We start from the raw sequence: 15072 nt of genomic DNA, 5'->3' as shown, positions 1-15072 counted from the left end.
ATCCTATTAAAGGCACTATATAAATAAGTTGTGGTTGTATTATAACTTTATAGATTCTGTTGTTAAATCAACAATTATTCAACACCATGAGGGTTCTGGCCTAATCCACATTTTTACTGGCAACTTGTTTTCTACATCTATGCACCTACAGAAATCCATTCTTGAACATTTGTGAATTATCTGATGCTGAACTGAACATTTCCATTTGACATTACCATATGCTCTTCCATCAAACCTATGGGCATGGCAATATAGTTTCTTCTCAACCCACTCTAGTTATAAACGATGGCTCATTTAACTCTTTCTTCATTGGTTCAGGTGGTTGTCCAGTTAGTACTCACTCTCATTCTGCACCCTCCTCTCAGCAGTGATAGCCTTCGCTATCACTCCTTACCCATCAATTCTTTTTGATGATTCTTTGGTACATTCATCTATGACATCTACACCCACAAATGCTTAGTCTATTTGGCAGAATCAGTACTTCTCGTTCTCTTTGCATTTCAATGGGGAAATAGAAATCTTATTTCTTTCAATTTTTCAAATATTTTTTTCATGTCCCTCGTAAAAGGGGTGGGGGGTGGGGGTGGTGGGAGAGCCACCATTACTTGGCATTAATGGCTCCACTTTTAGTCATTCCTTACATATTGGCATTCTTGGTCTCACTACCCTTTATCACCTTAAACAGAACTCCCCCATCTCCATTGCTAAAGCTGCCTCAAAGATTATTACTTTACATTTTCAGCCCAAACACTTCATTTCTCTTCAACATGTCAATTGATAGCACTGTCACCTAAGAATTAATTGTGTGTTCAAGCATCCTTCCAGGATTTGAGTGCAGAAACCAACTCCCTACTACAGTACTGCAAGTGGCATCCTCCATGTGCCATGAGGCATTAAATGAATGCCCCCTTCTGCCTATTCCTATTTGAAGAGGAGCAGGGAGATTTCTTGGAGTCTTGGCCAATATTCCTATGCCAAACAGCACCATCAAAAATAGATTTGGTTATTTATCTCATTTTTGTATATGGATCTAGCTGCACCTAGAAAATTGCACCTCCCAGGCTTCTAAACATTCTTACCCTGGATACACCTTCCTTTGCATAATTCATGATCCCTACCTGACCACATGAATCCTCATTTTTTGGAACTGCAACATAGCAGTTTCCAATGTTAGCAAATGCTCTGCAATCTGCATTAGCTAAAGTCATTGCAAAATACAATTCAAGAAATTTTCAGCAGTCAGGGCTCCAACATGCACAAAGGAATACATGTGCTCTTCAAATATATATCTGGTCCCAATACCGTGGACAAACCCCTGTTCATTCTCTGAAAGGTTGGAGAGCATTTGGAAATTAACTTAGGTTTGCCTACTTGTAACAGTTGAGTGTAGGTTAGGTGGCAGCAGCCTGGTAACAGATCAACCATCCCTTTCTTTAGTTGCATAAGCTGGGGAGGACTAGTAAAGAATAGAATGTGACACGTGCTAATTGAAAAAAACAAGGAAACTTCATTTAGACACTGCATCAAGAATGCAAAACTTCTGAAATTAGTAAGAAATTTTGGAACACATATGTAAAACACCAATAAATAAAAAGCTGAAACTAATTCTTTATAGTGCAATGTGCACCTAGGATCACTTGATTGTTCCATTAATATTTACTTCAGGAAAATTAGAGCTGTTTGAGAACTTCATTTGTTTATTGTTGATGCCCTTTAGAATTTCATTTTCAAATTATCTAAATGGTTTGGTATACCATGTATTTGATTAACGTGGGTATTAATAGTGAAAGTTAGCCTTTCCTGACAAATTATGAAATTATGCCTAGGTAGCAGCCCAAGACCGATTAAAAAAAAGATCAATATTTTACTTATTTTTGTACACTTTATGAAGTTTCAAAATAAACATTATTTACATGAACTATTAATTACATTCAAGTCTTTAATTGCTTGCAGCTCTGAACGAAGCAGAATCACAGGGTACTGAAAACTGTGTACGTTAGCCAATTCTCAACCGTCTGCTCCTGCTAACTCAGCAGACAATACCTTCCATCTTCAAATGTATGGCAAAGCAGATTCATAAATAAAAGTTCCATTCCAATGAAACTAGATGTAGTCTGCAGAGTCAGAGACCTTGCATCTTCAAGTGCGAAAGTGAAGCAGCAATCTTTGTTAAAAATACATTTAAGACCTTAAAACAAATTGCTATTTTTGCTTCATGTTCATTTTGACAGAACAAGTTGGACCAGTGGAAGTTAGTTACTGGCAAAGCCACACTGAATGTGGAGAGCTGAGCTGGGGAACCACATGTGGGTGCTGAAATTCTTTAACCAACAAGTCTGAACACAGTCAAGGAGGCACAATTTTCCTTTTGTAGGATCACAATTTTTTAAAAATACAAGGCTAAATCATTATTTTGCCTCATTTAGTATGGCATTCCTCCAGCGACCTGTCTTGCAATTTTCTCTTCTTTTGAATCTCTCTCTCATTTTCATGATTCTTGTTCCAGTCCTTGAGGCCCTCGGGAAGGGATGTGTCTTCATCGAGGCTTCCTGTTCCTTCCACAAACTCCTCGTATGTTGACTTTTCTGCAAAGGGTCGAGGTCCCAACAGTTCAACCATGTCTGCCTTGTCTAGTACCTCCCTTTCTAACAATCGCTGAGCAATCTGGAATTTGCAATGAAACACAAATCAAAGACAGACACAAATGAGAAATACAAAACAGAAAATATATATCTAGAAAAGAGAAGGCTGAAGGGTGGCCTGATTAAGGTCTTTATGGCTATGAAAGTGTTTGATAGGGTTGACACAGTGAAAATGTGAGGGAGACTAAAACTAGGGGCCATAAATACAAGATAACCACTGATAAATTCAAGAGGGAATTCAGGAGAAACTTGTTTACCCAGAGAGTGGCTAGAATGAGGAACTTACCACCACAAGGAATAGTTGAAGTGAATAGCATTGACGCAGTTAAGGGGAAGCTAGATAAACACATGATAATAGGGTTAGATGAAATAGGGGGGAGGAGGTTGACGTACAGCATAAACACCAGCAATGGTCTGACTCTGTGTTGTACATTCCATGCAATTCTATGCAACAGAATAGAGTCGTAGAGTTATACAGCACAGAAACAGGTCTGGTGAAGGACAGGTTCAAAACCCCATCACAGTGAGCTCTCAATCTGAACCAAATTACGGAGTGGAGGTTAGGAACTTCCCACAGTGAGAGAGGTGTGAGAAGATAGATCTGAGAGAATGCCAAGTCTGAAGTAACCTCCCAAAACTCCAACAAAAACAAGAAATGCTGGAACCACTCAGCAGGTCTGGCAGCATCTGTGGAAAGAGAAGCAAAGTTAATGTTTCGGGTCAGTGACCCTTCTTCGGAACTAGCAAATATTAGAAATGTCAAAAGGTTGTAAGCAAGTGAGGCAGGGGTGGGGCAAGAGATAACAAAAGGTGTAGATTGGACAAGGCCACATAGCTGACCAAAAGGTCATGGAGCAAAGGCAAACAATATGTTAATGGTGTGTTGAAAGACAAAGCATTAGTACAGATAGGGTGTTAACAGACTGAAGATTGAACAGCAGCAAGTACAAACGTGAAAAAAAACAGTGGGTAAGCAAAATGAAGTAACTAAGATGAAATGAAATAAACACAAAAAAGATTGTAAAAAATGTAAGAAAAAGAAAAAAAAAGAGAAAAAATAACTAAAAATAAAAGTAAAATGGGGGGCCCCGTCATGCTCTGAAATGACTGAACTCAATGTTCAGTCCGGCAGGCTGTAGTGTGCCTAATCGGTAAATGAGATGCTGTTCCTCGAGCTTGCGTTGATGTTCACTGGAACGCTGCAGCAATCCCAGGATAGAGATGGGAGCATGAGAGCAGGGGGCAGTGTTGAAATGGCAAGCAACCGGAAGCTCAGAAGTACAAGTAAATCACTGCTTCACCTGAAAGGAGTGTTTGGGGCCTGGGATAGTGAGGAGAGAGGAGGTAAATGGGCAGGTATTACACCTCCTGCGATTGCAGGGGAAGGTGCCATGGGACCATATTGGTCAGCTATGTGGCCTTGTCCAATCTACACCTTCTCCTTTGTTATCTCTTGCCCCACCCCCACCTCACTTGCTTATAACCTTTGTCATTTCTAATATTTGCTAGTTCCGAAGAAGGATCACTGACCCCAAACGTTAACTCTGCTTCTCTTTCCACAGATGCTGCCAGACCTGCTGAGTGGTTCCAGCATTTCTTGTTTTTATTTCAGATTTCCAGCATCCACAGTATTTTGCTTTTATTTTAGTGTTTAATTCACTGCCACTTCTCTTCCAGGAATGCCTACCTTGAAGAAGTTCTGCTCTTCTCTCCGACAGGATTTTCGTTTGTCTCTTTTACCTTGTTCACCTTCAATACTTTCTATTTCCCTCCTGGTGTTTGATAAAGTGTCCATCAAAACTCGTTTTCACAGCCACATCTCCTTCCTCAGTGACTGCCTCCGGCTCCGACTTATTCCACGTGGATTCCAACTGTAGTTTCACCCATCATGCTTTGAATCCACCCAGGACTACAGGTATCTCCGAGAAATACAACATTCCTCGGACTGCTACTCTCGCCGCATCCTGAGATCCACACTCAGTGCTATGCGCTGCCACATGCATACACTGAACCTCTCTCGCCAGTAGCACCGCCTCACCTTATGTCAGAGCTGTTCTACTCCGCAGTTTCATTTCATCTTCTGTCTCATCCGACGCATTAACAAAAAACTTTTTTTCTTCCTTTCAGATGTCAAGGAACGCAAGCTCCAGCAGCTGATGGGGACGAATGCTCCTCCAGATCCTCCTTCCGCTTCACTTCCCTCTGACCCCACCCCTTCTGATCTGACCCCTTGCCGTGAATTCACTATACCCTCTGTCCTCCCCCTCTCTGATGCTGAACGTTCTGTACTCAGCAAAGGTCTCAGTTTTATCCCCTTACGCCCCCACCTCAATGAATTTCACGCTTGGCATGACGTTGAGCTCTTCATCCGTCGCCTCCGCCTCCGGGCTCACTTCTTTGACCAGGAGTCCTCCCCCTGACCAGCAGACCCATTCACCCGCCTCCAGCATTCTCCCTCTACCTGGACCCCTCCCCCTGGCCTCTTACCCGCTCTTGATCTCTTCATTGAAAACTGTCGGCGAGACATTGGTCATCTCAATTTCTCTGCCCCCCTCATTCACTCTAACCTGTCCCCCTCTGAACTTGAGGCACTCCGTTCTCTCAGGTCGAACCCCGACATGGTCATCAAACCTGCAGAAAAGGGTGGTGCTGTTGTTGTATGGCGTACCGACCTCTACCTTGCAGAAGCTCAACGCCAACTCACAAACACTTCTTCCTACCTCCCTCTGGACCATGACCCCACCACCGAACATCAAGCCACTGTCCAAAGGACTGTCACTGACCTCATCTCCTCTGGAGATCTTCTCTCTATAGCTTCCAACCCCATAGTCCCGCAACCCCGGACAGCCCGCTTCTACCTCCTTCCCAAAATCTACAAACGGGACTGTCCCGGCAGACCCATTGTGTCAGCCTGCTCCTGCCCTACTGAACTTATTTCCTTCCTATCTTGACTCTATCTTTTCTCCGCTGGTCCAGTCTCTACCCACCTACATCCGTGACTCTTCTGATGCCCTACGTCATTTTGACAATTTCTAGTTTCCTGGTCTCAACCGCCTCCTCTTCACTATGGACGTCCAATCGCTCTACACCTCCATCCCCCACCAGGATGGTTTAAGGGCTCTCCGCTTCTTCCTTGAACAGAGGCCCAACCAGTCCCCATCCACCACCACCCTCCTCCGCTTGGCTGAACTTGTTCTCATATTGAACAACTTCTCCTTCAACTACACTCACTTCCTTCAAGTAAAAGGTGTTGCTATGGGTACCCGCATGGGTCCTAGTTATAAAAGCAAAATACTGCAGATGCTGGAAATCTGAAATAAAAACAAGAAATGCTGGAACCACGCAGCAGGTCAGGCAGCATCTGTGGAAAGAGAAGCAGAGTTAACGTTTCGGGTTAGTGACCCTTCTTCGGAACTAGGATCCTAGTTATGCCTGTCTTTTTGTGGGATATGTCGAGCATTCTTTGTTCCAGTCTTACTCAGGCCTCCTCCCCCAACTCTTTTACCGGTACATTGATGACTGTATCGGTGCCGTTTCCTGCTCCCGCCCCGAACTGGAAAACATTATCAACTTTGCTTCCAATTTCCACCCTTCTCTCACCTTTACATGGTCCATCTCTGACACTTCCCTTCCTCAACTTCTCTGTTTCCATCTCTGGGGATAGGTTGTCTACTAATATCCATTATAAGCCCACCGACTCCCACAGTTACCTCGACTACACTTCTTCACACCCTACCTCCTGTAAGGACTCCATTCCATTCTCCCAGTTTCTCTGTCTCCGATGCATCTGCTCTGATGATGCTACCTTCCATGACAGTGCTTCTGATATGACCTTTTTCCTCAACCGAGGATTCCCCCCCCCACTGTTGTTGACAGGGCCCTCAACCGTGTCTGGCCTATTTCCCGCACTTCTACCCTCACCCCTTCCCCTCCCAGAACCGTGACAGGGTTTCCCTTGTCCTCACTTTCCACCCCATCAGCCTCCATATCCAAAGGATCATCCTCCGCCATTTCTGCCACCTCCAGCGTGATGCCACTACCAAACGCATCTTCCCCTCCCTTCCCCCGTCAGCCTTCCAAAGGGATCATTCCCTCCGTGACACCCTGGTCCACTCCTCCATTACCCCCACCACCTCGTCCCCATCCCATGGCACCTTCCCCTGCAATCACAGGAGGTGTAATACCTGCCCATTTACCTCCTCTCTCCTCACCATCCCAGGCCCCAAACACTCCTTTCAGGTGAAGCAACGATTTATTTGTACTTTTTTCAATGTAGTATACTGTATTCGCTGCTCACAATGTGGTCTCCTCTACATTGGGGAGACCAAACACAGACTGGGTGACTGCTTTGCGGAACACCTCTGTTCAGTCCGCAAGCAGGACCCTGAGCTTCCGGTTGCTTGCCATTTCAACACTCCCCCCTGCTCTCATCTCTATCCTGGGATTGCTGCAGTGTTCCAGTGAACATCAACGCAAGCTCGAGGAACAGCATCTCATTTACCGATTAGGCACACTACAGCCTGCCGGACTGAACATTGAGTTCAATCATTTCAGAACATGACGGGCCCCCCATTTTATTTTTATTTTTAGTTATTTTTCTCTCTTTTTTACAATCTTTTTTTTGTGTTTATTTCATTTCATCTTAGTTTGTTCAGTTTCCTTACCCACTGTTTTTTTTCACATTTGTACTTGCTGCTGTTCAATCTTCAGTCCGTTAACACCCTATCTGTACTAATGCTTTGTCTTTCAACACACCATTAACATATTGTTTGCCTTTGCTCCATGACCTTTTGGTCAGCTATGTGGCCTTGTGCAATCTACACCTTCTCCTTTGTTATCTCTTGCCCCACCCCTGCCTCACTTGCTTATAACCTCTGACATTTCTAATATTTGCTAGTTTCGAAGAAGGGTCACTGACCCGAAACGTTAACTCTGCTTCTCTTTCCACACCTGCTGAGTATTTCCAGCATTTCTTGTTTTTATTTCAGATTTCTAGCATCCGCAGTATTTAGCTTTTATCCCAAAACTCCAAACAGCTTGCCACACCACTATTGTCAAATATGTGGAAACAGGTCACCTAAAGAGTTGTAACTCATGTGATCAGGAGGAGAGTTCCCTCTTTTTAAAAAAATAGATGGCTTGCGGATGGACAGCAAATCATTTTACAATTATGACCACCAAATGAGCAAAATATCATAAATCATCTAAAAAATATATTCCAGCTGTAAATCCCAAAGCAAAATGTAAAGCAGGAAGCTACACCAACGAATAAAAGATAAACTTTGGATACAAGCTGTCACAATCCAAACAAAGAGGTTGGTCATGTAATCTAATTTTCATGATTGCATCAAGTCTCAATTTAGTTTACAGAACAGGAGATCTATGTAGCATCTAAAACAATACAGCTAAAAATAACCTGAAGCAGTAGCACAACAGTTGCCTCTACAATAAAATAGGCAAAACAAGTTTCCCCTTTTTCTCCCACTGTCCTGAAAGAAATGTTTCACAATATCGTACATAATACTAGCAGCCCAGTGGCAACGGGTGCAAGAGAGCAATCTTTGTGCGTTAGTTTAGACAAGTACTACCAGTAAGGCAGGGGGCCAGGGGAAAGCCTCGTAACTGAGCCTACTCTCAATGGATGTATACACATACACTCGTGCACACACTCAAACACCCTGGGCTGAAGTCAATTTTAGGGCTGCTACTGCCATCAAGCTATTACCAATTGGTTAGCTCAGCACATGCCAGGGATCGAAACTGGGACATTCCTGTACTGGGTGTCACATTATGCTGTGCCTTTACCCACTAATCAGCAGCAACACTAACTTCCCTGAAAGAAAATTTCCAGATCTAGATAGATAGCGTACATATTTATATATTCTCCTGAAGGCAACAAAATGAGATCGTTTGGGTTGAGGGCTTATTTGGACACTATGAATGTCAAGATAATCCAATGTCAAGCTGCCTCTGTGGGGAAAACTGTTAGGCAGGATCCCTCATAGCATGACTCGAAATTGCAAAACCGGCCTAATTAAGTTAGGTGTCCTCTAAACTGGAATTTGACCTTGTGACAGCTCGGTTATGGCTTCAAAATTTTGCAATATGAGCTACTTGGCTGCCTGTGAGGAGTGCTGACTTCTTTGCTGAGAGAGAGAACAATCAGTTTTAAGTGCATTTTGTAAAGATCCATGAAGGAAAACAAGTGCTTTTCCTGGGTCTCTGTCCAGGCACATTGGATATCAGAAAACCATGCATATCTGTGCACATGCATAGATAGGAGCTATTTAATTTTCCTTCCATTTAAGAGATGTACAACTTCAAATCTATGAATTAAGTTGGCAGTCCAAAACAATTTAACCACCTCCCAATGTATTCAAAGCAATCTTCAGAATTGTCAATGATAAAGTGGTTTTAAGGCTATATTAATATGTTCTGACCTTCTCAACATCTGCTCTTTTTTCTGTTAGAAGTGACAGAGTCCTCTCGTATGCAGAATTAATGACTAATCGCACTTCTTCATCTATCAGTCGAGCAGTGGCCTCGCTATATGGTTTTTCTAAAGTCATCTCGCCTTGTCGTGGGAAGTCAAAGGACACCTGGCCCACCTTTTCATTCATACCAAATTGGACAATCTAGGGAAAGACCATGAAAAATTAACCATGAGCATTGATCATAGCTCCATGAAGTTATAAAGTTCAACCATCGCTTTGCCCACCACCATCAAAAAAACTAATTTCACCAGTAAACCAAGCCAAAAAAACTCCTTCTTATTCTCCATTGTTCCCCTCCCATCCAGTATCAGTAATTTCATCAGCAGCATGTGCTAACTCAAGTTAATCTTGACTTAATCAGTTCTACAAATAAAAAAAGTGTGAACACACTGGGTTATTCTCCTCATACTATAAAATTGCAATGTTTCATACTCAGCTTTTCTTCATGTTTAGAGGTGAAAATATGCAAACCCTTTAAGGATTCTAACACAAAGAAATAAGAGAAGGAAACAAAGCATAGGTTAGCTACGAAAGAAAAGATGCTTTTGAGCAGGGTAATGACTCTCAGTCGTGTAATATACACAAGGTTAAAGAGGTAGAATAAGATAGCATGAAACACATGGGTATGTGTTGTGTGTTATGAAAAGGAGATGAGGCAAGAGGAGAGAGAAAAGGGATGGCTGTCCAGATGGTGGAGGAAGGGCCAGGAGGAGGGGGGAAAGGAAGGTTTGGTGTCAGGCGAACCGAGCTATTGGTGGGCCATCTCACAAGCAGTTTCAGGGAACCCAGGGAGAAAGGAATTTATTTATCACATTTGTTGGATCACTAATTGGAGCCAGTTTCAGAGAGTCACCAGTCGCGGACAGAGGAAATGAAGACCTCCTCCTGAGGTCCCCAGCATCACACGTCTTCAGCCAATTCGATTCATTCCACATGACGTCAAGAATCGGATGAAGACACTGGATACAGCAGAGGCTATGGGCCCTGACAACATCTCGGCAATATTACTGAAGATGTGCTCCGGAACTAGCCGTGCCCGTAGCCAAGCTGTTTCAGTACAGCTACAGCACTAGCATCTACCCGACAATGTGGAAAACTGTCCAAGTACATCCTAACCATAAAAAGCAGGACAAATCCAACACAGTCAATTACTGCCCCATCGGACTCCTTTTGATCATCAGCAAAGTGATGGAAGGTGTCATCAACAGTGCTATCAAATGGCGCTTAAACAGCAATAACCTGTTCACTGACACTCAGTTTGGGTTCGGCCAGGGCCATTCAGCACCTGACCTCATTACAGCCTTGATTCAAACATGGACAAAAAAGCTGAACTTGAGATGAAGTGAGAGTGACTGCCCTTGACATCAGGGCAGCATTTGACCAAGTGTGGCATCAAGGAACCCTAGCAAAATTGGAAATCATTGGAATCAGGGGGAAAACTCTCCACTAGTTGGAGTCCTTCCTAGGACAAAGGAAGATTGCCAATCGTCTCAGTCCCAGGACATCACTGCAAGAGTTCCTCAGGGTAGTGTCGTAGGCCCAACCTTTATCAATGACCTTCCTTCCAACACAAGGTCAGAAGTGGGGATGTTCGCTGATGATTGCATAATGTTCAGTACCATTTGCAACTTCAGATACTGAAGCAATCCATGTACATATGCAGCAAGACCTGATCAACATTCAGCTTTGGCATTCGTGCAACACCTTCCGAACCCGTGACCTCTACCATCTAGAAGGACAAGGGTGGCAGATGCATGGCAACACCACCACCTGCAAGTTCCCCTTCAAGCCACACACCATCCTGACTTGGAACTATATTGCCATTGCTTCATTGTCACTGGGTCAAAATCCTGGAACTCCCTTCCTAAGAGCACTATGGGTGTACCTACCGCACATGGACTGCAGCAGTTCAAGAAGGCAGTTCACCGCCAACTTCTCCTGAGCAATTAGAGGATGGGCAATAAATGCTGGCCTAGCCAGCAAGGCCCACATCCCCATAAAATGAATTTTTAAAAAGTGCTGGGCAAGGACCATCTCCAACAAGAGAATCCAACCATCTCCCCTCGACATTCAATGGCACTACCATTGCAGAATCCCCACTATCAACATGCAGAGGGTTACCATTGACCAGAAACTGAACTGGAGTAACCATATAAATACTGTGGCTACAAGAGCAGGTCAGAGACTGGGAATTCTGAGATGAGTAACTCACCTCCTGACTCCCCAATGCCTATCCACCTTCTACAAGGCACAAGTCAGGAGTGTGATGGAATATTCTCCACTTGCCTGGATGAGTGTGGCTCCAACACTCAGGAAGCTCAACACCATCCAGGACAAAGCAAAACGCTTGATCGGCACCCCATCCACCATCTTAAACATTCACTCCCTCCATCACCGACACAGTGGCAGCAGTGTGTACCAAATACAAGATGCACTGCAGCAACTTGCCAAGGCTCCTTCAACAGCACCTTCCAAACCCACCTAGAAGGATAAGGGCAGCAGACGCATAGGAACACCACCACCTGCAAGTTCCCCTCCAAGCCACACACTGTCCTCATTTGGAACAAAATCCTGGAACTCCCTTCCTAAAAGCACTGTGGGAGCACCTGCACCAGATAGACTGCAGCAATTCAAGAAGGTGGCTCACCACAACCTTCTCAAGGGCAATTAGGGATGGGCAACAAATGCTGGCCTTGTCAGTGACACACACAATTCATGAAAGAATAAAAAATAAAATGCAGGTCTCATATCTTCTTTGTCCACCTTCCCATTCTTTTTTTTTATTAGAGATACAGCACTGCAACAGGCCCTTCGGCCCACCGAGTCTGTGCCGACCATCAACCACCCATTTATACTAATCCTACACTAACCCCATATTCCTACCACATCCCCACCTGTCCCTATATTCCCCTACCACCTACCTATACTAACGGCAATTTATAATGGTCAATTTACCCATCAACCTGCATGTCTTTGGCGGTGGGAGGAAACCGGAGCACCCGGCGAAAACCCACGTGGTCACAGGGAGAACTTGCAAACTCCGCACAGGCAGTACCCAGAATTGAACCCGGGTCCCTGGAGCTGTGAGGTTGCGGTGCTAACCACTGCGCCGCCCTATTCTGCCGTTCCCATTCTGAGAAGGATCAGCGTGGATTTTAATTGTGATCACATTGATTAGCCAAACACTAGATTCAAACATGACTTAACAGTCTACAGCAACTAAGAATACCCTCAAGATATTTTATATATAAATGAATATGTACATATAATTGATTTTGCTTGCAATTTATGGGGCATGAACACGATGCAAAAATAATGTTGAACAGTAAATTGGAATAGAACAATTAAAGCAGTTTACATTTCAAAGTCGTTAAACTATTGACATACCTGTGCATAGGCACTCTGAGTAACTTTCTTTAAATCATCTTGGGCTCCTGTCGTTATTCTGCCAAAAAAGATTTGTTCTGCAACTCGTCCTCCTAGTGTCATGCACATGCGATCATGAAGCTGTTCTTTACTGTAGAGATACTGCTCTTTGGGTAAATACTGAGCATAACCGAGTCCCTTTCCACGAGGAATGATGGATACCTATAAAAAAACCCAGTAAGAATGTTTCAGAATTCCATGCGTAGACTGGCTGCTCTGTTCATCTATAAAAAGCAACTGGATTTCAGAATTCTCTCATTGGCTCCGAAGTGCTTTGAGATGGCCTTGGAGCATGAAAGACACTAAATAAATGAAGACCTTTCTTCTTCCAAGCGTTCAAGAGATGTACTGTGACCAATTTCTGAGAATTCCAGGTAGCGAAGTCAAAATTGAACATTGTTATGCTAGTGGTTCCCCTGAAAACTGAGCCTGAGGAACTTTCCAGTGGTGCTCCTGTATGGCAATATGGAAGTCGGCATCTTTTAGGTTTAGGTTTAATCAGTCTGTGGTGCACACTGTTTAGAAAATGTAATCACTCACTCACTTTTATAGAAGAATAAAAGACTTTCATTTACAGGACTGAAATCCCATATATGGTAGATTTCACCTGCCTTTTTGGGCACTGTCACATATTAAGCAGCAAAAGCCTCAGGCCCAGCCTGTCCATTCAGCAGGACCATGATGGGTGGATGGTTAAAATGACAGTTGGGTGCTTAACACTGTGTTCCTGACTGCTGTCAATTTAAATGTCAGGTTTCTGGAAATGAGAGTGCTGCTTGCCACAAGCAGGCAAGGGCCTCATAACTTCAATCTTAGGGTCCGATGACATCATTTGGACTTAACTGTCTGCAGGCAGATAGAGATATCTAGCCCAAGTCAGCCACATGGATCCTTCTGGCAGTGGGTTTCCAGTAGACTCCACTGTGGTCAAGAATATTTACTCTGCTAAGTCACTGGTTTGTTTAGGGTGTTGAATTGATTATGCAGTGTGCTTTGTGGTTCCCCAACACATTATCCATACCAGACTACCAGATTCACTTCCATTTCCTTAAATCCTCCCCTGGAAGAGTATGATGTTGAAGCCCCCAGTAGAGATAAACTGCCAAGGGTTGTGCCTTTCCAAACAGAGATGGTTACCCATCCTTCATAGTGGTGGCTAGGAGTATAAAGCAGACTTGATTTGAAACCCTGTGTCAGCCTTGGCTTAGAAGTAATACTCTCACCTCAGTAAGGTGGTTCTAGGTTCAAGTGCCACACCAGGTACTTGAGCACATAGTTCAGTTTACTCGTCAGTGCAGTACTGAGGGACCACTGAACTGTCTGAGATGTCACCTTTCAGATGAGACATTAAACTGAGGCCCATCCTACTCTCGCAGGTGAATGTAATAGATCCCATGCCACTATTTGAAGAGTACCAAAGCTTCCTGGTACCCCCTCAACCAACATTGATAAAACAGATTATCTGACCATGCATTTTCATCTACAAGGCACAAGTTAGGAGTGTGATGGAATACTCGCCACTTGCCTGGATGGGTGCAGCTCCAACAACACTCAAGAAACTCGACACCATCCAGGACATAGCAGCCCACTTGATTGGCACCCCATCTACAAACATTCACTCCCTCCACCACTGACGCACAGTGGCAGCAGTGTACACCATCTACAAGATGCACTACAGCAATGCACCAAGGCTCCTTAGACAGCACCTTCCAAACCCGCGACCTCTACCAACTAGAAGGACAAGGATAGCAAATGCATGGGAACACCACCACTGGCAAGTTCCCCTCCAAGTCACACACCATCCTGACTTGGAAGTATATCGCCGTTCCTTCACTGTCGCTGGGTCAAAATGCTGGAACTCCCTTCCTAACAACACTGTGGGTGTACCTACCCCACATGGACTGCAGCGGTTCAAGAAGGCAGCTCACCACCACCTTCTCAAGGGCAATTAGGGATGGGCAATAAATGTTGGCCTGGCCAGTGACGCCCAAATCCCATGAATGAATGAATTTTTAAAAATTCTGTTAGTGGGACCTTGCTATGTGCAAATTGGTTGCTGCCTTTTCACTGCATTACAACATTGATATGCTTCAAAAATACTTCATCAGCACTTTGGGAGATCCTGAGCTCATGACAGGTGCTATATAAATGCAAGTTCTTTCCTTCCTGTTTTTTGTTAGGTTATGTTAATAGGAGGCTTCCCAATATCTCCCAAGGGATTTTTATACTTTGTTTTCACTTTAACGCCTAATACTAATCATCATGGAATTACTTTAGCAGTACTGGCCTGAGCAGTGCTAGGGCCTCTGAGCTGAGACAATCTCATGTTACAAGGTCAATAATTACCTCCTGGAGAGATCAGGAGCAATCAGATCCCTGAGAAAGGATCCATAACCCAAATATTAAGCTGCTTTCTGCTTTTCACATACTAACGGACTTACTGCTTTGCTAGCATTATTGCACACAAAGAAAATGTATAACAATTTGCATTTATGTCGTGTCTCTAACGT

General features: G+C 43.8%; 1 protein-coding gene across 1 annotated transcript in view; it reads right to left on the bottom strand.

Annotated features, from left to right (window-relative positions):
* Positions 1 to 1844: 1844 nt before the first annotated feature.
* The window catches only part of LOC137369773 (mitochondrial inner membrane m-AAA protease component AFG3L2-like), an 86126-nt gene continuing 72898 nt past the window's right edge, over positions 1845 to 15072 (bottom strand). Inside the window, 4 exon segments of the mRNA XM_068031216.1 lie at positions 1845 to 2478; positions 2481 to 2664; positions 9083 to 9277; positions 12524 to 12724. Of these exon segments, the coding sequence (XP_067887317.1) occupies positions 2423 to 2478; positions 2481 to 2664; positions 9083 to 9277; positions 12524 to 12724 (636 nt within the window). The 3' untranslated portion in view covers positions 1845 to 2422.

The sequence above is a fragment of the Heterodontus francisci genome, chromosome 5, assembly GCF_036365525.1.
Source record: "Heterodontus francisci isolate sHetFra1 chromosome 5, sHetFra1.hap1, whole genome shotgun sequence".
Classification (NCBI taxonomy): Eukaryota; Metazoa; Chordata; class Chondrichthyes; order Heterodontiformes; family Heterodontidae; genus Heterodontus; species Heterodontus francisci.
The sequence above is the reverse complement of the archived record's forward strand: the minus strand, read 5'-3'. Positions and strand labels throughout refer to the sequence as shown.